This window comes from Babylonia areolata, chromosome 8 (assembly GCF_041734735.1).
Source record: "Babylonia areolata isolate BAREFJ2019XMU chromosome 8, ASM4173473v1, whole genome shotgun sequence".
Taxonomy (NCBI): Eukaryota; Metazoa; Mollusca; class Gastropoda; order Neogastropoda; family Buccinidae; genus Babylonia; species Babylonia areolata.
This window is the reverse complement of record NC_134883.1, coordinates 17,509,977-17,535,275: the sequence shown is the minus strand read 5'-3', so window position 1 is coordinate 17,535,275 and position 25,299 is coordinate 17,509,977. Positions and strand designations below refer to the sequence as shown.

At 40.2% G+C, this 25,299-nt stretch overlaps 3 protein-coding genes across 9 annotated transcripts in view; 1 reads left to right on the top strand and 2 right to left on the bottom strand.

Annotated features, from left to right (window-relative positions):
• The window catches only part of LOC143284598 (uncharacterized), a 53,368-nt gene extending 43,192 nt beyond the window's left edge, over window positions 1-10,176 (bottom strand). For 5 of the 6 annotated variants that reach the window (XM_076591424.1, XM_076591425.1, XM_076591426.1 and 2 more), the window contains exons 1-3: window positions 10,029-10,176; window positions 7,960-9,013; window positions 1,985-2,083 (exon numbers count right to left, since the gene is read on the bottom strand). In XM_076591424.1, the coding sequence (XP_076447539.1) occupies window positions 1,985-2,083; window positions 7,960-8,776 (916 nt within the window). In that variant the 5' untranslated portion in view covers window positions 8,777-9,013; window positions 10,029-10,176. The remainder of the gene's footprint in view (window positions 1-1,984; window positions 2,084-7,959; window positions 9,014-10,028) is intronic. The other variant, XM_076591427.1, reaches the window with a different exon arrangement.
• A 4,757-nt stretch (window positions 10,177-14,933) lies between these two features.
• Window positions 14,934-19,722, bottom strand: LOC143285070 (uncharacterized). Its single transcript, XM_076592261.1, has 3 exons — window positions 19,646-19,722; window positions 19,005-19,162; window positions 14,934-18,139 (listed from the first exon to the last, which is right to left on the bottom strand). Exons 2-3 carry the CDS (start codon window positions 19,053-19,055, stop codon window positions 16,028-16,030), a joined length of 2,163 nt encoding a protein of 720 aa, XP_076448376.1. The 5' UTR covers window positions 19,056-19,162; window positions 19,646-19,722; the 3' UTR covers window positions 14,934-16,027.
• A 91-nt stretch (window positions 19,723-19,813) lies between these two features.
• On the top strand, window positions 19,814-24,891 carry LOC143285068 (small ribosomal subunit protein mS33-like). 2 transcript variants are annotated; one of them, XM_076592260.1, is made up of 3 exons: window positions 19,814-19,854; window positions 23,491-23,707; window positions 24,521-24,891. In XM_076592260.1, the coding sequence occupies exons 2-3, from the start codon at window positions 23,502-23,504 to the stop codon at window positions 24,627-24,629; spliced, it is 315 nt and encodes a 104-aa protein (XP_076448375.1). In that variant the 5' UTR covers window positions 19,814-19,854; window positions 23,491-23,501; the 3' UTR covers window positions 24,630-24,891. The 2 variants fall into 2 exon arrangements, with proteins under 2 accessions (XP_076448375.1, XP_076448374.1); XM_076592259.1 differs by having other exon boundaries at window positions 19,815-19,854; window positions 23,459-23,707.
• Window positions 24,892-25,299: the final 408 nt, after the last annotated feature.

Genomic DNA, 25,299 nt, shown 5'->3' with positions numbered 1-25,299 from the left:
TTTTAGAGTATGAACTCAAACTTACAGCCAGAGTTATATTCTTAATATGATCAACAAAGATGCAGATGGAAGTAATACAAAAAAAAAAGACTTGCTGAGCCATTCCAATCCTGAGTTGAATGAATGGTGTCACGATATTTGTTTGTACTGAATATGTGATTAGATTATTTTGTTACTTCTTTGTCTACAGTTTTGTACTAAGTTAAACACTTTCATATCAAGCTGAGAAAAAGTGCTGAATAACTGTCAGTTATTACCATGATGATCATCAAGGAGGAGTCCTTGGCGACAGTCAACAGACGGACCCACTTGATCAATAAACACACACACACATGCCAAAGACAAAAGAGCTGGCATTGCTGTGTTGTGAAGCACTCTGCCAACACAGAGCACCTTGATCATCACAGGGACAGTCTGCTGTGATAAGGAGCTTAACCCCTTCACTGCTGAGCCTTGGTGTAAATCACATCAGCATGGCAGCAACTTCAATGGTGCTCCCTTCTTCCAGTGAACATGACAATGATGTCACTGATGTTGCTGAACAAACGTCCCGCAGTCCCAGGGGAAAGATGTTCAAATAAGGAATTGTGACTGACATCCTGATATGTGAGCTCTATGTAACCTATGTCGTCTCAGTGAAGTGACAGTGCTTCACCGACGATCACACTTGTCAGCAGCAGTCAAGGTGTTAAAAATCCGTAACAAAAAACAACAACACAATAATAGAATGACTCGTCTGGCCTTTGAAAAAATGTTACAAAAGAATTTGCTTTGATTCTCACGCTCAAACAACATGCATGATAAACTACTTCAAAGAAGACATTCATAATACATATAAATGGCTAAGCTTATCTTACATTTCATTCTTAATCAGCAGCATATCTCTTAAGCTATAAAGAACAAAATCACAATACGCAGTGCTTCTTGATATTAAGTGAACTGTAAAACAAACATCTGTGATAAAAACATTGAAGAAGAAGCCTTTTTAAAATTGCTTTTCCATATCAAATTTACCAGTAGACAGTATAATTACACAGACACAGGCAGACAGACAAACACACACTGTTTATGGATGTCTTTAAAGTTTGTTATATTTATATCTATGTTGAATTTGTTCCTTTCATAGTGTTTATTACAGTGTTAGATTGTAGTTAAAACTTCAGCTGTGTCATCAATCATTTGCCCATCTTTGTTACATGCTAGTAACATAATTTCATTTCATCTCCTTCCTGTGTCACTCCACACACACACACACACACACACACACACACACACACTCCTGTCTTGTCTTTCTCATTCTGTTACTCTTCCCCCAACCCCCTAATCCCCTATAAGAATTACTCCCCCTTCACTCATCTCATATCATGTACACAGAGAGTAGACGTTAAGGAAAGAACAAACTCACATTACAAGTACAAATCAACATGAACCTGGACAGGCAGCTAATAAGTCACCATAAGTTAATACTGAACACCACTACCTCCATCTGACGATAAGCATCATAATTATCTGTTCTCTTAACTAGCACACTCACTCACTCACTACATTAAAAAAAAAAAAGAAGAAGAAGAAAATGGCATTCAAGAAGCAAGCAAACAAAAAGCAAGTTCAAAAGCTGATTTTGAAATCACCCTTTTAACACATTCCAGTTCTTCAAAAAGAAAGAAAGGAAGAAAGAAAGAAAATACAAAGAAAAAAGAAAGGATCATGGAGAGAGAAAGAGAGAGAGAGAGAGGACAGTCGATCAAATCAGAAAAAAATCAAAACAATAAAAGTCACACATACAACTAACTCACAACACAAAAAGTGAATTGAACTTCCCAAAAACCCCAATCATACCATTTCACACAAAAGAGCTAACACACAACACAAAACTTAACTCCCCAAACAATAACCATACCATTTCACACACACACACACACACACACACACACACATAAAAAATTAAGAAATTTTAAAGCAAAATCAAAAAACCCAAACTTACATCGATTGTCAGAGGGAGTTTCCGTAAGAGCCGACATGAGTTCGTAATCATGCATACCTCTGCGCATTCCCGGCGACCTCCCTGTAACGGAGCCGGGCCCTGTGGGGGCAAAGAGGCATCACTCATGGCCAGCACTACCAGCAGCAAGCCCACAACACACACATCAAATCAATGAAAGGAAAAGCAAACCACGCTAACTAGCTTGTTGGTGCCAATCAAGCGGGTGCTGCCAAAAAAAAAAAAAAAAAAATGAAAATTACCATTCATGTCCTGTTTTGATCAGCAAAAATAAAGAAAAAAATAATAAATAAAATGAAATGAAAATAATAGAAATCAGCCATTCAAATAGTCATATACAATGATTTGTATTTTAGAGGTATCTGCAAAGCTGCAAAATGACTATAAAAAAAAAAAATCAGCCGTTCATTATAATAAATTAATGTTCAGTTATTAGCGTTTTAAAAGGCGTGCTGCAAACTGATCAGTATGGAAAGTTTTGCATTTTTGATGATGTTATGACACAACTTGTATCCATCACCGGAATTCTGGGAATTAAAAGGACCTACACTGAGGATCACACATCCAGAGCAGGATGTTTTTAGTGACATTAACTTGATTAACCTGTTAACTCTCGTCTTAATTCTGTTTCTATTTGTTTCCAAGCTTTCAAGCTTTTGTTGTTGTTGTTGTTGTTGTTGTTTTGTTGTGTTTTCCTGTTACACTGGACATTTGACCTTGAATATAAGTAAGTGAGTAAGGTTCATGTTCTTGAGCCTATGAACAATCACTGTATCATACGAATGAAGTTTGATGATGATGATGATGATGATGATAAACATACACAACCACACGTATGCATGCACGCATGCAAGCACACACAAAAACACACCTATAAATGATAAATGTATATACACAACAGATATCCCTTATTTTTCACAGTGTGTGCGTGAGGTGCATATAAATATGTATATGTAAATGTTTACTCTGGTATTTATGCATGTGGACACATCCCATTCTCCCAAGCACGTAAGCACACACACACACACACACACACACACACACACACACACACACACACACACACACACACACACACACACACACACACACACACACACATTCTTTCAATTCCTGCACTGACATACACAAGCAGGGACACATAAAGGCATTGTCTGTGGAGACACCAATGAATGCAGGAACAGTTCTGGGCACTTTGCTGCACTGTCTCTGGCACACAGGGGTGGGCAAAGGGGGCATAACACTGAATTTATGCAAAAATTATACAGACTGAGGAATGACTGTTACACAGGGGGAGAACCACACACACACACACACACACACACACACACACACACACACACACAGAGTCCCCATACAATACACACATGCACTGACAGAGACTGCCAGTCACCTTCAACTTTACAGATCAGAGAAGAAGAAAAAAACAAAAAACAGGGAGGGGAGATACAGGCAATGGATTGGTGAGTATCTGAAACAAAACTTCAGTGTTTTTTTCCATGGAAAACAACTGCATGTAATTTCAGTTTAATCTTTAAGTCTTCAATCCTAAAACCCCCCATTCATCTGGTGTGTGTTTGATTTTTTTCATCTCTGCAGCTCAGACATACAAACAGAAACATAACTGTATTGTATTGTATTGTATTGTATTGTATTGTATCGTACTGCATTGCATTGTATTGCATTGCATTCCATTGTATTGCATTGTGTTGTATTGCATTGTGTTGTATGGTATTGTATTAGTCTTTTTTGTCACAACAGATTTCTCTATGTGAAATTGGGGCTGCTGTCCCCAGGGAGAGCGCATCGCTACACTGTTTGTTTGTTTTTCTGCCTGCAATTCTATTTTTTCTTCTTTTTTTTTTCCTTTTTCTACAGAGTTTTATTTACCTGTGCTAAGTGCATACTTCACATGGGACCTCGGTTTATTGTCTCATCCAAATGACCAGCGGACTAATGCCCACTCCATTCTATTAATAAACCTGTAAATTGAAAACCCAGAACCACTGAAAGAGGGAGTTGTGGGGGTGGGGGGGTGAAAGGACATTGCCTAATCTGGCACCACTTGAACACAGTCCCAATCACAGTCCAGCCAGCCAACCAATGGCGCTATCATTGGCAAATAAATCTCCTGATAAAGACACAGACACAAAACCCTGCTGATACAGTTGTTGAAACTGTCCCATATATACCCAATCCTGTTAAAACAGGGCTTGATAAGAAGGGGAGGGAATCGATACCGCAGAGAATGATATGGCAGAGCGTGAAACCAAGTCCCTAAGCCTAAGGCAAACATGCACTTCTCACTCAAGACTTTGGGTCTGGAAGTTAGGGATTTTGGAATCTTAATGATACGCACTGACCCCCTGATAGATGAAACAGAGCCGCTATTGAGAACGCACCATTTGGTATTCTTGATACCGCCCTGTGGTTTTGGGATATACTACATTTCATCAATTCATGTTCTTTTGAATGGGTGCATAGTTCAGAGAAATTGACAACAAAAATGTCAAAAAGCAGCAGAAAGGCAGCAGTTTGTATAAACAAAACATACATACACTCACTTTTTTAAATGTATCTTTTTCTTGTTTATCAATCTGCACTGTTTCTTTATCTGTTTTATTTTAAATTTCATTGGTATGAATGTCTTCTTTCCCTTTTATTTTGAAGGAGGTTTTGCTTAATAAGTTACCAACAATAACTAAACTGTTGACATCAATTTCAGTGGAACATGGACACTCTTATAAAATGAAATACCGTATGTAGTAGCTTTCTTTGCATTAAATCATATTATTTATGATATCCAATACATCAACCTGTCCTGCTGAGTGCCAAGTTCTAATCAAGGGTTTACTGGTGTGTGGGAGGGATAGTGTGAGCGACAGTGATGGTTTGTTCAAACAGATTAGAATGAGCACAACTTTCTAAACTCTGCTGGCAGTGCTGATATATATATATATATATATATATATATATATATATATAAGTGTTTGAGTAACTGGCCTGTGTGTGCAGGGGTGGGGAGGGGGTGTGAATGAGTAAGAACAAGGGTGTGTCTGTGGGGCACCTTTTACAAACAAACATGTTTTGACCCGTGTAAAATTACTACAGCTCATGCAGAATTTTGAATACATTTTGTATTTAACTAATTTATCAACAACAAAAAATTTGTGTAGAAAAAAAGGGGGATAGACTGGGAAATGAGGAATGAGCCAACAATTAGCCCTGTCCCAGCATTCCTCACTCTGTACCCTTCACCAACTGGCCACATCAATGTAAACTGCCATATAATCATTCTCCAGCGCACGCTATTCATGCTTCAGTGAATACTGATCGATTGGCAATTCAGGCCACCATCGTGAGACGCTCAATACATGCCCCGGCACAGGAAAAAGAAAAGAAATGAGAGAAAAAAAAGGACAAAAATTGAGTCACGCTTGATTTCCATTCTGTACACAGCCCAGTATATTTATGGTCTGTTTCATTCTGTTCAGTTAATCCTCCTTATCGGCAGTGACTGCCAGACTTTTAACTCCGTGCTTCAGACCTATGCATTTACTCTGCACAACTAACATTACTTTACTTTTGTTCCTTTGGGCAGCCTGTCCCAGTTGATTGTTTGCTGCACACAGCGTTGTAGTAACCAGGGGTTTTGGGGTCCAGGACTGTGCCATAGTCAGTCTGGGGTATGCAGTTTCAGAGATCTGGGGCTTGAGGAATGATGAGCATAAAGATATATGTTCCTTTTTGAGTAGGCCTACCTATACATAGTGCAATTTTGGCGAAGTTTGCTTCTGTTCTAACCCGAAAGAGACCATGTCCATCTTCCCGCAAAGAAGTAAATGAAACAACACAACTTGCAGCTGCATTGAGTTTACACCTCAAAATACAGCACAACAATTTTTTGCTATTTTACAGAATCTGAACACAAATGTACATTCAAATGTTATTAACAATTAATAACTATTAATACCCAGTACTTTAATACCCAGTACTTCAAAGTCATTGAAACCTATAACACCTGTTCTTTATCAAATCGAATTGTGTGAACATGATCTGAATTGACCGGTTTTCAAGCATTTAACACAGACATCCTGCTAAAACAAAACAAAACACACATACACACACCACACCACACACAGATACACACTCCACACCACGCAAACACACACACACACACACACACACACACACACATCACCACCACTACCACCACCACACACACACACACACACACACACACACACACACACACACACACACACACACACACACATCACCACCACTACCACCACCACACACACACACACACACACACACACACACACCACACCACACACACACACACACACACACACACACACACACACACACACACACACACACACACACACACACACACACACACACACACATTACATATGACTCCTACAGAGGGAGATTGCTATCATAAGCAGCAGATATATACAGATGAGAAGGGTCCTCTTCATGGGGTTGTCTGATGCAGAATTCTGGCTGTACTGCGTTGCACTGCACTTCACTGTACTGTTCTGTATTGCATTGTGATTTGTATTGCATCACACTACACTGCACTGTATGTTGTGCTGTGCTATACTGTGCTGTGTTGAATTGTGTTGACACCTTTTGTATTGTACTTCAGCCACAGCAGAGTTCCATGTATAGAATTCAGGCTGCCGTTCCCAGAAAGACTTACTGCTGTAATCCGACACCACCCTTTTTTCTGTCTCTAAGTGCACATAATTGTGTTGCAATATCCAAATGGATTATTTTACATAATTTTCCACGGGACAACTTTCTTGTTGCTGTGGACTGTTTTATGAAGGTTAAGTGCATGCTGCATACTGGATGTTGGTTTATTGTATCATCTGAAAGACCAGTACTCGGACCATCACTGAAAGTCTAGTGAGCAAGTGAGGGAGTAAACTCCTTGCAGGAATCGAACCTGTAGACCCGTAATGATGAAGGCTCTTCACAATTCCAACTGCTAAATGACTATGCATCTGTTCTAATAAAATATTACAAAGAGATATAATTTCTATTTCAACATTTGCCAAAAAATGCTGACATCAATCTTGAGAATAATCCTTGAGGTCTCAGAGTAACCAGAGTTGGGGGGGGGGAGGGGAATCTGTAATCTAGTTCCATTGAGGTTCAGCACTTAAGTGGTTAACACTAAACAGAAGAAATTTATTCTGTGACTGATTAATCGAGCATTCAATAAATGGTTGGATGATAAATGTTAACACCTTTGACATGATTTATATCAATACACTGAGCTGTGTGAAATACACACATATTTAAAAGTGATTAAAGCATAGAGCATGCACACACACATAAAACATACATGTACACACACAAAACACACATAAATGCATGCATGAACATGAACATGCACACATATGCAGATAAACACACACAGATATACAACACCCCACCCCCTACACACACAGAGAGAGACAGACAGACACACACACACACACACACACACACACACACACACACATACAGAATGAGAGATAACCAGGCACACATTACATTTCATGCAACATATATATAAATAATTATATTATATCCCTGAACTTGTTTCATGAAACACTTTGTGCTCCATGGAACTAAGGAAGGAATTTAACAAGTATGTGAAATAGCCATCATTCATGTTCATTATCACTGTCATTATATAAAATAATTAATTTTCAGGATATGAACAATCTATATTTTCAATTCATTGAATAAATAGTAAAGTTTGCCCATTTACTAATTATTGTGTAAGCAACACACCAAAAAGCTGTCCTAATTTATCAGTTTTACAGGCTTTAGCTTCACACATCAAATCATAGTCACTGAGACTACATAAACTAGACTTGTCAAGCACATCTACAAAAAAACCTTTTACTACTGACTAACTGACACTCACAAACCACAGCACACTAACTCACCTGAGGTTTTATCCATGGACCGTCCACGATCACGACGCTGGGCAGTGCGAGAGCTGATGGACATCCGACTGTCATTTCTGCGGCCACGAGGTTGGTCGGTGGATGTATCTGTCTTCTCTCCATCTTCCACAATTTCCGGCAGCCCCTGACCCCCTTTGGCTATGACCCGCTTTTTTCCCCCTCGAGGGGGCGGCCCCGTCTCCATCACAGTTGACACGATGGAGGGTGCACGTGTGGAGCGCCCCTCATCCCCGTAACTGTTGGGTCCAGCATCTTCTTCATCACTGTTGCCGTCTGCTGCCGAGGCCAGCATCTTTGCATGCGCTTCCTTCATGGCAAACGTCTGCCACTCTCTGGGTACGATGATGACATCTGTGGTCAGCTCTTTGACACCACACATCAGCTGATATTCCAAGCTCTTGGGTATATGGCTTGCAATATCATCGTAAGTGTAAATGATCTTCGCTAACTGCATCAGCACAGTTCCAGCGTTGACTCGCGCTTCCTCAAAGAGGTAGCGTTGAGAGTCCTCGTCATTGGACAGGGAACTGTCCAGCCTGTTTTTGATGGACATGAACGCCTGGTTGATTTCCGGCATGAGGCTTTTCTTGCCCAGACCATCTCCAAACAGGTCCTCTTCCTGTTTCTGCTTCTCCTTGCTGGCCAGGTAGGCCGCTACCTTTGGGTTCAGGTGGGCGAACTTGAGGCTCTCTGGCAGGTCCTCCGGCAGCTTCCTGAACCGCCGGGGCGCCGTGCGGTATTTGGCTTGTTGGAAGAAGAACACATCTTCGTCTGATCCCATTTTTGCAAATATCATATCAGTCTCCTCACACGGAGGAACTGAGACACATGCAGAGGGAGCACAGTCTTCAGCACAATGTCTTCTTTTTCAATGAGAGTGACATGACTATGTGTTGCTAACACGTTCAAAGTTCAAGTCTACCCTCTAACAGAGGGGAAGGAATGCTGGTTCTGGTCACTGAACATTTTTGCACACTGGTGTGATTTCAGCTACTAACGCTGACTCCCAGCCAACACCTGAAGAACAATGTTCCTGAAAACAATGAAATTTCATTCAATTTTCAGGATTAAACTTACAGGGGAAAAAATCAAATACACAGGTACCTTGCACTAGTTGCAGAATGTATTCTGAAAATATTTTTGCTGTGTTTATGATATTTAACAATTAAGCACTATAATACTGGTTTTTGCGATAAAAACACATTTTTCTTCAACAACAAAAAATCTAATATGCAAAGCATAAGTTGGCCATGGGAGAGAATGGAATATCATGTCAATGGTCATTGTTTATATCTGTGTGTATTGTTAATGGGTGGTGTTCACTGAATAATCTGTGGTGCGTGCATGTGTGTGTGTGTGTGTGTGTGTGTGCGTGCATATGTGTGTGTGCATGCATGCATGTGTGTGCATGCATTCGTATGTATATGTGTATGTGTACAAATGTGTGCATCTAAATCTACACTGTTTTCATGTATATTGTTCTTCCATATGTCTAAAGTTTATCTTTCAGAAGTGGGCAGGTAACATCTCTTAGAGTAAAATCTCTTTGAACATTATGTGCGTGCGCGCACACACACACACACACACACACACACACACACACACACACTGAGGCAAGCATGTACAATCTGTTATTTAACACTATAGATTAAGCCAATAGTCGCACACACGATCGAATCTCCCGGATTTTCTTTGCTATAAGACTCTGAGCCACTTGTAAAAGACCCCACGGCAACAATCAAGCTATTGATGACTAACCGGCACTGAAATAGTCTTGGATTCGGGCGACAACGTCTGTCCTATTTTTACTGTCACAATAAAACAGAGCGACCTACAAAAATACTACACCTGGTGTTTTCTTTATCTGTGTCTCATTACTTCTTCATCACCTTATCAAAACACTTCACCTCACATGTCACACAGACCATAAATAACAACTTTCTAGGCCACGTACAAATTGTTCACGAAAAAATAACAAATAAAATAAACACTGGAAAATCAGTCTGCATCACTAAAAACACACAATAACGTCTGTAACTCTGACTCACCTCACCCGTCCATGGCGGCAGAATTATCCTTCCAAACACAGTGATAATTGAACCAAAGTGTCGGGTGTGCCGTGGGCCGCCATCTTAGTTAGGGTGCTTGACAACGGGGCTTTGGAAAGCCGTTGAGCTTCTTGGCAACGAAGGCCGAACGTTCGTCTACCCTGTGTGCATGTGTGTGTGTGTGTGTGGAGCCTCGTCGGCGGAAGAGCGCGCGCGCGCTGGTGGCTGGACACAGGCACTTGATGTGTACGGTTCTTTTCCCCCATCTTTGCAAGTTTCAAAACTTCGGTGCAGTTATTTATCTATGTATTTTCTTTCCATTACACGACCAGCACGACTTCCCAATGATTTTACTCAGTCACCCTCCCTCCTTGTGTGTGTGTGTGTGTGTGTGTGTGTGTGGTGTAGTGTAGTGAAACTCAGTGAAACTTGTTTATGAGGGCCACTGATGTTCAAGGCCTGATCACTGATGCCGTTCACTGGAAATCCAACACCAAACCAATTCTGCCACGGCGCCTTCCTTAAAAAAAAAATAATAAACAACTGGGCATAATGGTAAAACAACTTGTAAATCCCCACCCGTGCTGTTAAAAAAAGAAGAAGAAAGAGAAAACTATCATGGGCAACTGATAATTCGGTTTGCTATTCGAGATCGTGTTGCTTTACAAACTACTGCAGATTTAGATCTAGAGGTAAAGCATGCATGAGGTGTCGATGTGTCACTGATTTACAAATTAAGTGACTGTGTTGTGACGTCACTCCATGACGCGGTGTCTTGTTTCTGCAGCCGTTTTGTTCTCACTCCAGCGGCAGCCACAGCAGTATGATGAAACTGTGCCAGAGAACTGTAAGTCCCGGTACCAAGCCCAAATGCAAAAAAAGGAGGGTTGGACGAGAGGCTAGCGACCTCTCTCTGTTTTAAAAAAAAATATTAAAAAAAAAAAATCGCTGCTACAAAAGATGCCTCTAGTGTAAAAAATCAGCACTGAAAAATTTCAGGAAAATGTTCTCAAGCTGGAGGTTGTATGATGCCGGGCAGTCAGTGAATGCCAGACTCTGGAAGCTGCCAGACCGGCCGACGACCATCATCTCCACCACGAGGACCACCATCACCATTGGAGCATGGACCATGTCCGAAACCGGAAAAATAAACTGCGCAAAACAAGTGGTTGCTTAGATGAGGATATACATCCTCACCGTCTTTGGAATCAGTGAGTCGAGAAGGACTGATTCAGGTCAGAGAAGGCGCGTTACATGAGAGTACCCGTAAAGGGTAAGTCCTCGTGAACGCCAACCCCCAACTTTGTTAGGGTGACATGATGTGCATAGTGGAATGGGCGCTTACATCAAGGCATATATAGTTTACAATATGTGCACGCACAGGAAGGATACAAACATATCTACAAATGAATGACCATTGATAACAAGTAAACGGGCGGGGTCGGGGGGTTCGAGTAGCATGGGTGAGGGTAAAGTGGGGGGGGGGGGGGGGGCGGTCAACAAGTTATATGAAAATACCTGGGGAATGTCAGCTGATAAATAAGCACATGGTTAAAGAGCAAGTAAATAAAACGAAAGTGAGAACTCAGAATTCAAAAAACGTTCTTATTCAGAGATTAAGATTTTAGGCATGGCATATTCTTCCAAACTGTCACAGAGAGAGACCGATTTTATAACAGGACATAACTTTCTTAAACATTTTTTTCACAATGTTTAGAAGCAAGTGCCTGTGTTAGTGTTCAGATCGACAATGTGTTGATTGATTGAGCTTTTGACACTTTCTGCACCTCAGTGTTATTGATCAGATGTCAATGTTGAAAGACATATTCAGGTGGCAATTGAACGCTATCAATTCCAACTTTTATGGCCACTTCCCGAGCACGGGAAAAATAATTGAAAGCCTACGCCATATTTTTGTCAAGTGAAAAGAAAACAGAATTTTAAACTAAGTGTTGAAAAATGATAGAGTGGAAAAAAAAAAGTCACCTTTAATGTGGCTGAGAGGAATGAATTGCATTCCTACTTTCACTAGCTTAAACCTTGATAGAGAAGGATCATGGTTTCATACAAAAGAAGTATTTTCTGTACATTCTATGTACAATGAATCTTATTGTGATGGGAAACAGAAAGTTAAGAACAAGACAAAATGAACATGACAGCATGTGTTTTCTTTCTTCTGTATTCAATGGCTTCAACTCGTATTCACTTGTGAAAGAAACAGTTTTATGTGAATGACCACTTTTGCCCTGCCATTTGATTTTGGGTGGCTGAATGCTGTTAATGCTCACATTTCAACAACCCACTGAATGTAGACATGGATTATGGGATCTTTACCGTGCGTGTTTGGTCTTCTGCATGTACACACAAAGGGGATTAAGGCAATAGAGGTGTGCACATATTGACATGGGAGATAAGAAAAATCTCCACCCTTAACTCACCACCCACTGCTGGACTGAAACCCCTAACAGTGTATGTGTTGTGTGAATGATGTGTAAATGGTGTGTTTGTTAGTGAGTACAACACTGTGTGTGTGTGGATGCTTATGTGTGAATGGTGTGTGTGTGTTGTGCAGTTATTATGTGAGTGATGTGTGTGTTTCTTCTTCCTTCACTGCATTGTCTTCCAGTTCCACAGTGCAGATTTTTTCAGACACACACACATGAACTAGTCCCCCCCCCCCCCCCTCATCCCCCCCTTCCCAACACACAGACCTATCTTCCTTTTCTTTCTGACTTCAACCCATGTCACTGATAATATTAAAAAAACAAATAAGTATGGGTCTGTGTTTTTCTCTCTCCCTATCTATTTTTGTTTCACAAACACATGCACATGTATGTGCACACTCACATGTGCATAACATGCACATGTGCTAACACACACACACATACACATACACACTACCTCACACACTTAGCTGTGTCAGCAGAGCACCAAGTTCCCAGCCCAGTTATTAATTAAAATCACAGACACCCAACATAATCATTGGTATTTTTGCTGAGCATCATAACATGGTGTTGTTCTGGCTGGTTCTGATGGTGTCAGTGCAGTGTTAAGACAGGTTCCCCCCCCCCACACCCCTCCCAACACACACGCACACGTTCCGAGGATGGTTATCCCAATCACCTGAGGTGAGTGTTACTGTTAACCCAAACTTACTCCTTCAGTCACTCATTTATACAGAACATAAAATGATAAAACAGCATTTAAATTTTTATTCGAAACAGCACACTGATTGGAACAGGGAAGGCAACATTTCAGCATAATCATATCTTTTTAACTAATTTAAGTAATTTTGTTATTGAAAACAGAAAAGAAATCAAAACTAATCAATAATCATTTTCAAAGTTTGTTCAGTAATTCTCACTGGTAACTATCTGATCACTGAAAGATGTTGATGAATGAATGTAAGATTTGTGGAATGGATGGGTGAGAGATGTGGAATTAAAAATTGTTGGGAAAAAAAATCTCATCAAATCCATCTCTAGGTCCTTTTCTCACACAACAATTTTCTTTTTTCAGGAACCAAAATCACTCAATTCAGGAACACAGAATGAGTATTATTTTCAGACACAAAAAGACCATCAAAATCTACAAAACCAATGTATTCCTTATCGGTAAGCCAAATCACCAATCAGTTAAGAAATGTATTCAGATGAATGAAACTGGGCAGTTAAAATTTAATCTAAATATAACTTCAGGAATTTTTCTTCCTGTTTTCAAGGACCAAGCAATGCAAGCCAGTATTTCAAGACACTTTTTATGTTCAGGAGCAAATACTGACAGTTACTGTGCCAGTAATGGTAGGCATTGGATCTGTACTATGCACATGTACACATACACACATGGACGTGTAAACAGCAGTCAGCATAATATAAACTAATTTACTATATTTTACTAATTCCAATGTTATGGGTAGATCTCTTGAAATACAAAATACAAGAACCAAACAAGAAGGAAACACACACACACACACACACACACACACACACATGCATACACACACACACACACACAAAGAAAGACTTTTATCATGCTGCCCTGTCATTGCAACAAAGTATTTTTTTTTAATACAAAATCAGAATGCAAGAGTTGCCATCATTAAAAAATAAAAAATAAAAAAAATAATAAAAAATAAAAAACACCCCCAAATAACCTCCCATTCTGATTCCCAGTTTCATTTTGTTGTTGAAAATGCGAAATGAAATTAAAAATACTTTGCATATGAGCTTGCTGGCAAAATCTTAAAACTCACTAATCACTGAACCACAAATCTTCATTAATTCTATTACTAAAATGATCATGTATTATGCAAACTTTAACAAATATCAATAAACTTCTGATGTGTGAAAACAAATTTCAACATTTGTGGTCAATAAAAACTGGCAACACAGGGAGAAAAAGCCCACAAACAGTGCTGTCTATAGTATAGTTAATAGTAAACATGAATCTGCACAGCTGAAAATTATCAGCAGCAGGTTTAGTGGTTATAGCCAGTCAGTGTGTGAAAAAACCAGTTTGATGCAGTAGTTTTCAATCAGTAAGTAATGATCACCTGATGTATCAAAATCATGCCAGTTTTGATTGAGACTGGGTGAGGTTTTGTTCAATTTTGTTTGTTTTTTGTTGTTGTTTTTTTGCTGCCCCATTATTTGCTTTTTGAGTGGCATTACTCCCCCAAGTCACCCATACATAGCAACACCAGTGTTTGTCTCAACATCTGCCACAGTATCTGCACCGGCCATCCAAAAATCAATTTGAGGCTGCCAGGAAGCCACTAGGATGGTTTTTGTTGTCCGGGTTTTTTTTTTCTCTTTATAACATGAATGACACAATCAATTTGATAGTGATCTTTACTCATTTTTGTAGAACACATCATCTTACTACTATACTAGGGTCTTTTTTGTATTACTTTTATTACTTCTCAAGGCCTGACTACGCGCGTTGGGTTACGCTGCTGGTCAGGCATCTGCTTGGCAGATGTGGTGTAGGGTATATGGTTTTGTCTGAACGCAGTGACGCCTCCTTGAGCTACTGAAACTGAAACTATTACTTAAATCACACACACCTTACAACAAATGACTTAATGAGCTATCCGTTTAAAAATTATCTTTGCTGACTTCACAAAAGCTTGTTATTGATCTGTGATCAAGATAATCCACAGAAACACAGATCTGGTGAAACCACTGGAGGCAGATGGTGTCAGTGATCCAACAAGACTCCTGGAGTGCCCATGCTGCATCCTGAGCAGCATCCAGGGTGGCAAAAGAAGACACCTGGATGTCTTCCACTTCACTGTCACCATGGGTGGAGTTGCAGTTCCTACAGTATTGGTGGTTGCCATCATGGTAATTTCCTCCCTATTTTGTGAAGCTGGTGACAAAACTGACAGTTGCCCCTTCTATTCTGGCAGGCTCGTGTTGGAAATGAATACCAGTTTCATCACAATTCCAAAGTATTTCTGAAGATGCATGAACATGAGAGGCATGTGAGATCTTACCTGGTCACACACCACTTGCTCAATTAGGGCATGGAAGTCACACTCACAGCATTTCATTGCCAAAACTGTCATCTGGAGACTTGCACACAAAGGGGGTGATTTTGCATCATGCTACGTTACAGCTTGGGTTCCTGTGATGTTCTCAATGGTCATTATATTGAGTTTATTTCATTGGTGAACTAAACAAGGATTCCCTGAGCTGCTGCCATGAATAGATAGACATTGCAAAGCACATTAACAAGATGACTGAATACATTGGTCGCATTTAGATTAACAAAAAAAAAAGTTAATTACACATTTTTGATGTTAGAAACTTTCACTTCAATGGCACTTTCATGAACACACACACTCAACAACAAAAAAAAACCCACACACAGTGACACACAAACTTCCAAATTATACAAATAGTTAGACAAATCACAGTTTGAAAACAACCACAGTCAATCTGATAAACCTTATAATCACTGTCTTTGTATGTTCATGACACGCAGAACCCACACACTCAGCACAGCTCAGCAACCTCTGTGTTTTTTCTCTTCAAAAGTTTCTGTTGTAATTCCAGCACCCTGACCCGATTCTTGACGGAGTGCCTGGTACCTATCACCTTATTGTAGGTGTCCATCAGCTTGGCTCTTTGCACACTGCCGCTCACCGCTGACTCCCCACCGTACCTGTATACCAGGTAGTTCTGGATGGCAGTGCGGATACAAAATCTCTCACCCCGAACAGACTGTGCCTTTAGAGCTGGTCTCTTCACAATGTTCTCTGAAGCTGCTCGCATTTCTCTGGGGGGCTCCTCGCTGGCTGTGGATGAAGAGGCAAGAGGTGCAGTGTTTTCCTTCTCCTTGCATAGTTTTCTTTCTTTGTGTGCTAACATCCTCTGTATTGCATTGGAGGGAGGGCGGTTTTCATGCATCTGTGTCAAAAGACCAGAAAATCTACAAGCGTAGCAAACAGCAGCATCTCTGGAATGAGGGCAAGCATGCAACTCAGATCCAGGGCAGTCCACAGTGTCATCAGCTTTCCTTCTGGATTCACACAGGAGGGGAGTAGGCTCTGACACCTTCACACTGATTTCTGCTGTTCTCTTTGCAGGTACATGATTCGGGGGCGGAGAGCTTCTTTCACCTTCCACCTGTGAAACAGTGCACTGCAGGTCTTCATGACAGGTGTTCTCATCTGTCCTGTCTCTGATGTCAGCAGCTTTCCTCTGTGAGGCCAGAGCGGCACCATGCACATCCTTGTCAGAGTTCTTCGGACCCATATTCTGTTTTGGTTTCTTCTGTCCATTCTGGTTGTTGCTGGCCTGTGCTGAAGGTAGGAGAGAGTTCTTTGTGCAGACCCTGCTCTTTTTTGTCTGTTTGGACCTTTGTGGTGAAACCCATATCTCCATTTCATCGTCTGACATATAGTTCACACCTTTGGGACACAAAACCTTTCGGGGTGCATTCTTCACAGATTTTCTTCTCTTTAACAAAGGTTTCTGGAAATCTGGAAACATGTCTTCAAATCCACACATGCCGATGTTCTGATTCATTGGGTCTTCTGGAGATGCAGTTGAAAGCTGCGACTGTCGAGGTTTAGTTAGGTATTTCTGAAAGCAGCTCATGTCCTGTCTGCTCGAGAAGTCCACACCAAAAGGGCCTCGCACTTTTCCATGCACAATGGGCTTCACAAAGGCAGGCCTCAGTTTTGAAACAAACTGATGAAGCTCTGGATAGGAACTGTGATCTGAGTAGGGGATCACATAGACTTCTGGAATGTTGGCATAAGGTTTACCACTGACACCACGATAGAGCGCAGTGGGCAGGATGACGATTGTTGGCGTCTTGCTGTTCAGCTGATGGACGTAATCCCTGGACACATGGTGAAAAGGGACCACCCTCAGGCGAGAGTCAGGATGGCCAGTTTGGAAAACACTAGGGAGGCCCAACGACTTGGCAAAGGACAGTGTGGTGGGGGGAACATTGATCCACTCCTCCACAGCCAGGGCCACTGCTGCCAACAGCTCCTCCTTCCCCAGGCCCCTCACTCCAAACACAATGTCATAGTCATTGTGGCTCTTCACCACGTCAATGATGGTCTGCAGAGCTTCTTCCCTTGTTGGAAACACACACTCAGGACTGCAGTAGGTGTTGTCCAGATAGATGCGATCTATTGTTCCAACGTGCTGAGACAGAGGTGACCCTTCCTCAAACATGCCCTCTGAGAAACGGAAATCTCCTGTGTGGAGAACCTTGCCGAAGGGACCATCAAACAGGAACATCACCGCACCGGGACAGTGGTTGGCCCCAATGACCGTCACAGATAGCAGCTCACAACAGGCATGTTTCTCCATGCCTGCCTTCTGCTGTCCACTGCCCATGGAAGTTTGGTCCTGTACACAGGCTGCAGCCGAGTGGCTGTGGTGACCCTGGCAGTAGCGGATCAGGTGGGACTGACCAACAGTCAAGGCACGCAGGACAGAGTGCTGGACGCCAAAGCGCTCAGCCAGCAGCTGTGCGGTGATGGGGGAGCAGTAGATGGGGTGGCGCCAGCTGGAGGTGAGGCCCACCACATGGTCCCCATGCAGGTGAGTCAGGAAGAACAGTTTGAGGCCTGGATGTCGCTGCACCTGTCAAACCACAAGTCTTTGGTTGAATACTATTGACTTGCTATTTTTTTCATTTCAACAAAACAAAAGAAATATGCAAGAAAATATTAAAAACATTTCATGGTGATAGATAGTAACATTAAGTAGCGTTTTCTTGTCTCCCCTCTGTTGAAGTCGTCATTAGTCTGTGTGCCTATGGGTGGGGTGGGTATTTACTAAAAGTGTATTTGCATCCGTGTGTCATGTGTGTGTGTGTAAGAGCAGGTGCTCATGTGTTTGTGCATGTACGCATTTAAGGCATATTCTGTGCATTTCTTATGTAATTGTTTAATTTGCAATTTGCAGAATTGTCTTCGGGAGTATAGACATATGGTGTTTTTTACGTGTTGTACGTCTTCATTTGCTGGTGTGTGCTATTGAAGTATTATGCACAACTGCTATCATTGTTCAATACATATTTTTTTTAAATTCAATTTTCATCACTTCAACTAGTTCCAAGTTCCAGTGTTTTCTTTTTTTCTTCCTTCTTTTCTTTTGGGGGGTGGGGGTGGGGGGCAGAGGCAAAATCATCTTGAAGTTGAATAATATTGGGGTTTTTTTTTTTTCTTTTTTTTTTCCATATTCAACTTTAAGAAAACATATGGTAAAACATTTTTCCCTAATACTGTCCAAACACTTTTCAAGATCTGGATGTGGCTTTCTGTTTTCCTTAGAGTTTGACTTTTTCCAGACAAACCGAACTCTGTGGCAACTTGGTTTTCACAAGAACCTGAACTTAGTAATTAACAAAAAAAAAATTTAAATGTTTAATTAGATTAAAAGAAAAAAATCTAAAGCACTTTTCTGTAAGGCCCAATAGGAACATGTCCATTTGTCTGACTCTCACCTGCCAATAGTCCACAGCTATGGAGGTCCCAGGGATGATGCAGCCATTCATGGTGTGGGGCAGATCCTTCTTCAGCTTTTTTTACCAGGGGTTTCTGCCGATGTTCCTCTCAGCAATTCCAAATTTACACACTTGGCTGGTGTATCTGTACTCTTGTACTGCAACAAGATTTTTTTTTCTAAATAGTCGAGTATGATCTCAAAACAGCTCTAAGTTTAATAAAGACAAGTCGCAATGACTTTCTCAGTTTTATTCTTTATTTAATGTCAGTAAATGCCTACTGGTGTCTGTTGTATTCACGTGCACCAGCTCCCACACTCGTGCACCCTAAGGTAAGAGATTTCCTGCACGTGTTTGAGGAAGACACCATCAAGGTTGTACTTACCGTCAATGAGGAAATGTGTGCTAAAATCTCAGAAAGTGTAAAATTTTCGGTTTGATATGGAATCCCCTGGGACTGCCTGCATCATTGAATAACAACAGATCGGGTCCAGGATTTATTGTCACACATGATTCGTGTCGGTTTCAGTTGGATACCCTCCGGGCCCCAACGACCCAGACCAACTTCAAAAACAATTTCCATGCATTTTAGTTATGGCACTCCCTGCTTCCGTGTCGAAGTGTCTTTAACGATTGTTTACCTTTGAAGAGAGTTGTACGTCAATGCCACTTGAATAACTTGTTTGCCGATGTTTTCAAAACGCAGCATTCAAGTTCGCTCAAAAATGCGCCATCATGAACGATAACCCGAAATTACTTCTGTGATCCACTTTTTTAAACAACAAATCCATCAAGGGAATTCACTCTATTATCAGGTCGAAAGAGGTCAGTCTGCATGTGTTGGACGAAGGTATGCATACGTTTTTGAACGTGTTTTTGCCATATAAATTAGTTTTACTGAAATGATATGTTTTACAGTTGAAACAGTCTGGTCTTTTGGTAGCGTACAAACTGCCGTCTTTCGCCGGTCGAATGTTTGGAGTCTATCCAGTAGTTTCTGTTTCCATAGTTCTGCTGTTTGTACTGGTCAAAGCAAGTTCATCAGTCTTCTTCTGTTGAGGACTAAGCTTACTGTCAATATGTTGATCGTTATGGCTGTGAGGGTTTGCTGTCAAATTTTGTGAGAACATTGAAAAAAGAAAACCGATCTTGCTGTTCTTGCAGCCAGTAAATTAAAATGAAAGAAACTTTGAGAAGGGCCGGAGTGGTCGATTTATGCTTGGAATCCGGACTCTTTCAACGATCTCCCAGAGTGTGTAGACAGTTGTTGTAAATTTTTTGCTGACGATACTAAAATCAGTGATAAAATTGGGAACTTCTCAAGATTGCAAGACTGTATAAACAACCTACAGAACTGGTCAAATAAGTGGAACTTGCATTTTAATATGTCTAAATGCAAAGTTCTGCACTTAGGAAAAAATAATCCAAAACATAAATATGCTATGGAAATTGATGAGACCACATCCAATGTTATTTCAGAGTGTGTTGAGGAAGAAGAACTGGGTGTCACATTTGATCAGGATTTTTTTGTTTTGGGGTTGTTGTTTTTTGTTTTTGTTGTTGTTTTTTGTTTTGTTTGTTTTTTGGGGGGAGGTGGGGTTGTTTGTTGTTGTTGTTTTTTATGCCCATATTCAGGCAGCTGTTAATAAAGCGAATGAAATATTGGGTATCATAAGGAGAACTTTTACTTTCAATTCAATGTTTCATGGATAAAGATATTTTTACCAGTCTTTATGCAACAATTGTACGACAGATATTAGAATATGGCAATGTAATATGGTATCCCAGACAAAAAAGAAATTCAGTAGCAAAAGACAATCAGTAACAATTGAGCAGGTTCAGAGGAGAGCAACAAGAACGGTACTGGAACTCAGAGAGTTAGATTACCACAGCTGGTTGACACAATTGAATCTACATTCATTGAAATACAGACACTTTAGAGGAGATATTATTCAGGTCTTGAAGATCACTAACAAAATTGATGATATTGACCTTGACACCTTTTTCTAGGCTTCTGATATAACCAGAAACTCAAATACTAACCTATATACCCAGTTTTGTGGGACTAATGTCCGAAAATCATCTTTCAGCATCAGAGTTGTTAAAAGTTGGAATGCACAGTCAAATGTAACAAAATCAACTAAAAATATTAAGCTATTAAAAAATCTTCTTGACAGTGATTCTAGATCAATAGTGCAGAAATATGACTTTGATGGGGATAACTATTTAGGCAAATTAGCATGCAAATGCAAACCCTAAAACCAAACTATTGTACCAAAAAGGGGCATGGAAAGGGTGCAAGGCTTAATTTTTGCCCCAAATACTGTACCTGTACCAGAAGAAAAGGAAAGGTTGACATCCCTCTGTCAAACTACAACCCAGTTGCATCATGCAGAATATGATTTCACACCTGCTTAAAGCTGACACAAAGTGGTTTGGCTTAAATTATGGCTCATATAATAGATTTTAGGTAGTTATGGCTGGTCCATTACTATTTAAACCAAATAAATACATATTTTCAGCAAAAACCTTATTCAAATGTGGTTGTTGTTTTTTTTGTTTGTTTGTTTTTTTCTGAAGGCCTGACTAAGCGCGTTGGGTTAAGCTGCTGGTCAGGCATCTGCTTGGCAGATGTGGTGTAGCGTATATGGATTTGTCAGAACGCAGTGACGCCTCCTTGAGCTACTGATACTGATACTGATGTTTCAACTGTTCAAGGAATCATGGAGGCCACCATTTTGAAAATGTTGTGAGGTCACCAGTATAGAGATACACATTTCCTTTTGGCTGACTTGTTTAGCAGATAGAAACAAGTTTGTTAAATAAATATTGTGGAAAGACTTTCCAAAAGAAAAGAAAAAAAAGGCATTGTACAAGGTTTGTGTCAGGATGGAGTTTGGTTTAGTTCTGTATAACTTTGAACCCAGGCTTACGGAAGAAGAAGAAAAACAAACAGCTGGAGCATCAAAACACAGACAGAACAAAGTCGTGAGTGCCAATGTGGAAGCTGCATGTTTGCTAACTCCATCATGCCCAAAGAAAGCACATTTTACAGAAACAATTATTTGACTGTAGCAGCTTTTGAAAATGATGATTGTGATTGGCCTGCAATTTGAATCACAGAACATCCATTGTTTCTCACTGTTGTTGTGTTTTTTCTAAACCAAGCAATGCTGGAAGTTGGCTTTGAACACAGTCCATGTGACATCACAATTGACTTCTTTCTGGTTCCATTCTTGAGAGCCAAGCCCAGTGTGGCAGTGTCTTGTGTTACGTCAGACTGATAGTTTAAATGAATGTAATTGCTTTAGTGCAGAGATATGTTCAGTTTAATGCATGGTTTTGTAATTATTTACCCATTTTCCAGGTTTTTTGAGAATTATGCTATTTCACTTCATGTCCCCTTTTATGAAAACATCAGCTGTGTGAAAAATAAAACAATAAGTACAACAAGTAATGTTGATACAGTCTATTTCAAAGAACCCTTTTTTCAGCTGTATAACTCCATTCACATAGGTACACAACTTCAAGTGAGTGTTGCTTATGCTGTCGATTCAGCTAGCACACAGGTAAACAAAAGGTACATTTTAACAAACCCAGACACTTCCCCTAAAAAGAAGGTGCCAGGCTAGTCCTTATACCAATTATTTGACATGTGCACACAGCAGCAATGGCAGAAGAAATGTGTGAACACAAATTAGCTTTTATTCAAGACTGGCTTTGCCTTTATAATCCTAAGTAAGCTTCATGGAATATGCGGACAATACAGAACAAACACATGGTTGACTTAGTGGTTGAAGTTGTATAACAGGCAATGTTGATACAATTTATTTCAAAGAAACCTTATCTCATGGAACACTACTACTGGTAACCAACAAACATGGGCTGGTTTCTCTTTTATTCAAAATCTCTATAGATCTATATGGTGTAAACTCCATGCATACTGACTGTCATTGCCAGGGGTTCTACTGCTGTGTAACCCATAACGACTGTGGTTTCCAAAATGTTGGTTGAAGAGCCAAAAGTGCCACAGCATCTTCTCCCCCCTCCTTCCCTCCCACCCCAGCCCACAATTACACCATTTCTTTCTTTCTTTCTTTTCTTATTTTAGAATTTAATTCCTTTTTTTTTTTTTCAAATTCTGATCACTGTGCCATCAAGTGTGCAAAATTGTTGCAGATTGATGAAATGCTGATGCAGAAAAAAAAAATTACCAATCAGTCATTCATCAAATGAAATTAAGAATTTACTGAAGAATTGACTGAAGAAAAAAATGTACAGTTTTTGTGTTTATATGCATGCAGAAGAGGAATATATAAGAGCAAATGGCTTCACCAGGAAGAAAATCAAATAAGCATAACTTGTACATGTATGTCAAAGTGTCAACAACAACTGTGTGTTTGTTTTGGGAATTTACCTGTTTGACTAAATGTAAAACAATTATTTTGTTCCAGTTGAGGGGGAAAAAGTGCTTTCTCTTTTCTAGGAGCTGTCACAATGAGTTCCTACGCCCGGAGAATGGCCCGCCTCTCGGCAAGGATATTTGGTGAGGTTGCTCGGCCCACTTCAGTCAAGTCCACCAAAGTGGTCCGCATCTTCAGCGAAAAGCCAAAGCATTTAGATCGCAGAGTGGTTGACTACTACCCACCGTACAAAGATCTCACCATGCTGTTCAGCACGCTCAGAAACTTTGGCCTTTTCAGGTGAGGGGACCTGGAGAGCAAAGAGAAGGATGTGAAATATGATTTTGAAATGTTTTAACTTTTAAAAGGTGGGGAGAAGCTAATAAAGCATGCATTTTAAATACGTTGTAACTCTTTATAGGTGAGGGAGAGTGTGATATACATTGTGTGTGTGTGTGTGTGTGTGTGTTCAAGAGATATAGGATTCAGCAAGATGTACAAAGTAGATTTATCATTTTTCATTTGAGCTCTCTCAAGCTCTGACCATGCTACATCTGTGACCTCCTTGAAGTGTTAATTCCAATTCATCACCTTCGTTCTGTTTCTGATACAAGGCTATTAAAATTCCCTGTTATAAAGAAGAAGCAACAGGGTCAGTGATCTTTCTGCAATTTAAAATTGAACAAGCATTTCTGCAATTTAGTATTGAACTTTGTCTTGATTTGTGGTGTTAATTTCCTATGGGTGGTTATTATTAATTTTTTTAAATAATCCCTTTTGTGTGGGTATGTGCATGTGTGTTTGTGTACATGGCTTGATAATTATTATTTGTGTGTGTTGCGTAAATATATGCATCTGCTTTTTGTCATTTGTAAGTACATGTAATGATGTATATCCATGTATTTAATGAAGTTTTCATACATTTTCTAACAAGCATCTGCTCATAATAGTTATTCAACAGCTATTTTTGGTTATTACTGTCCTATATCTTCATTAGTTTTGTATCTGTTGTTAAAATAAATCTTTGTTGTATTTTGTTTTTTGTTTAAACAGTACCAACAGTCATGAACTGGCATCAGCAAAACTAAAGATAATTGTAATTTGTTGATCCAGAGATGAGCACCAGGACTTCAAGGAAGAAATGAAACGCCTGCGAGCGCTGAGAGGCAAGGTCAAGCCAAAGAAGGGGGAGGGAAAGCGAGCGCTAAAAAGACAGTCTTGATGCCGAGAGCTGTGCTGGAACCTGTGTGTGTGACGTGTGACTTGGGACCTTAACTTCTGGTGTATTTTAGTGCAGTTGACAGATTTTTTTTTTTTTTTTTTTTTTTTTTTGTATTCCAATCGATTGTGACCGAGATTTTGTGTATTATACATGTGGTTTTTGTATGTTTTGATGTGTGGTATTTTGTTTTATGAGTGAAAGGTTGACTGTCTTTGAGAATGTGATAATTGTGTATTTGGAAGTAAATTAGAATGAAATTGAATTTTGTGGAATGTTCTGTTGGTGTTGATGTGTGTGCTCACATTCACACACACACACACACACACACACACACACGTTCACTGGAAAATGTGTTGATAGTACTCAGATAAATATACATCCATGCACACTCAAAAATGTATGTATGTATACTTGCAACAGGAGATACATACCAACACAAGAAGTATGAACATATGAATACTGAAGACTTTAATTAAATGAATCCCACTTTAATCCTCTTTGTGCCCCCCTCCCCAACCACCTGGCTACTTCTCTCTCTCTCTCTCTCTCTCTCTCTCTCTCTCTCTCTCTTCCTCTCTCTCTCACACACACACACACTCAGCACTGCATGCCCTGCCAAGATCACATGCAAGGACATTAATCCATACCCATCAAAACTTAACTCAAATAT

Bases quoted from the DNA above. Each gene is read 5' to 3' on its own strand.
- LOC143285070 (XM_076592261.1), bottom strand. From the start codon at position 19,055: ATGAATGGCTGCATCATCCCTGGGACCTCCATAGCTGTGGACTATTGG. The intron at 18,140-19,004 runs GTGAGAGTCAGA...GTGGTTTGACAG, and splicing joins TAGCTGTGGACTATTGGCAG to GTGCAGCGACATCCAGGCCT.
- LOC143285068 (XM_076592260.1), top strand. From the start codon at position 23,502: ATGAGTTCCTACGCCCGGAGAATGGCCCGCCTCTCGGCAAGGATATTT. The intron at 23,708-24,520 runs GTGAGGGGACCT...TTGTTGATCCAG, and splicing joins AGAAACTTTGGCCTTTTCAG to AGATGAGCACCAGGACTTCA.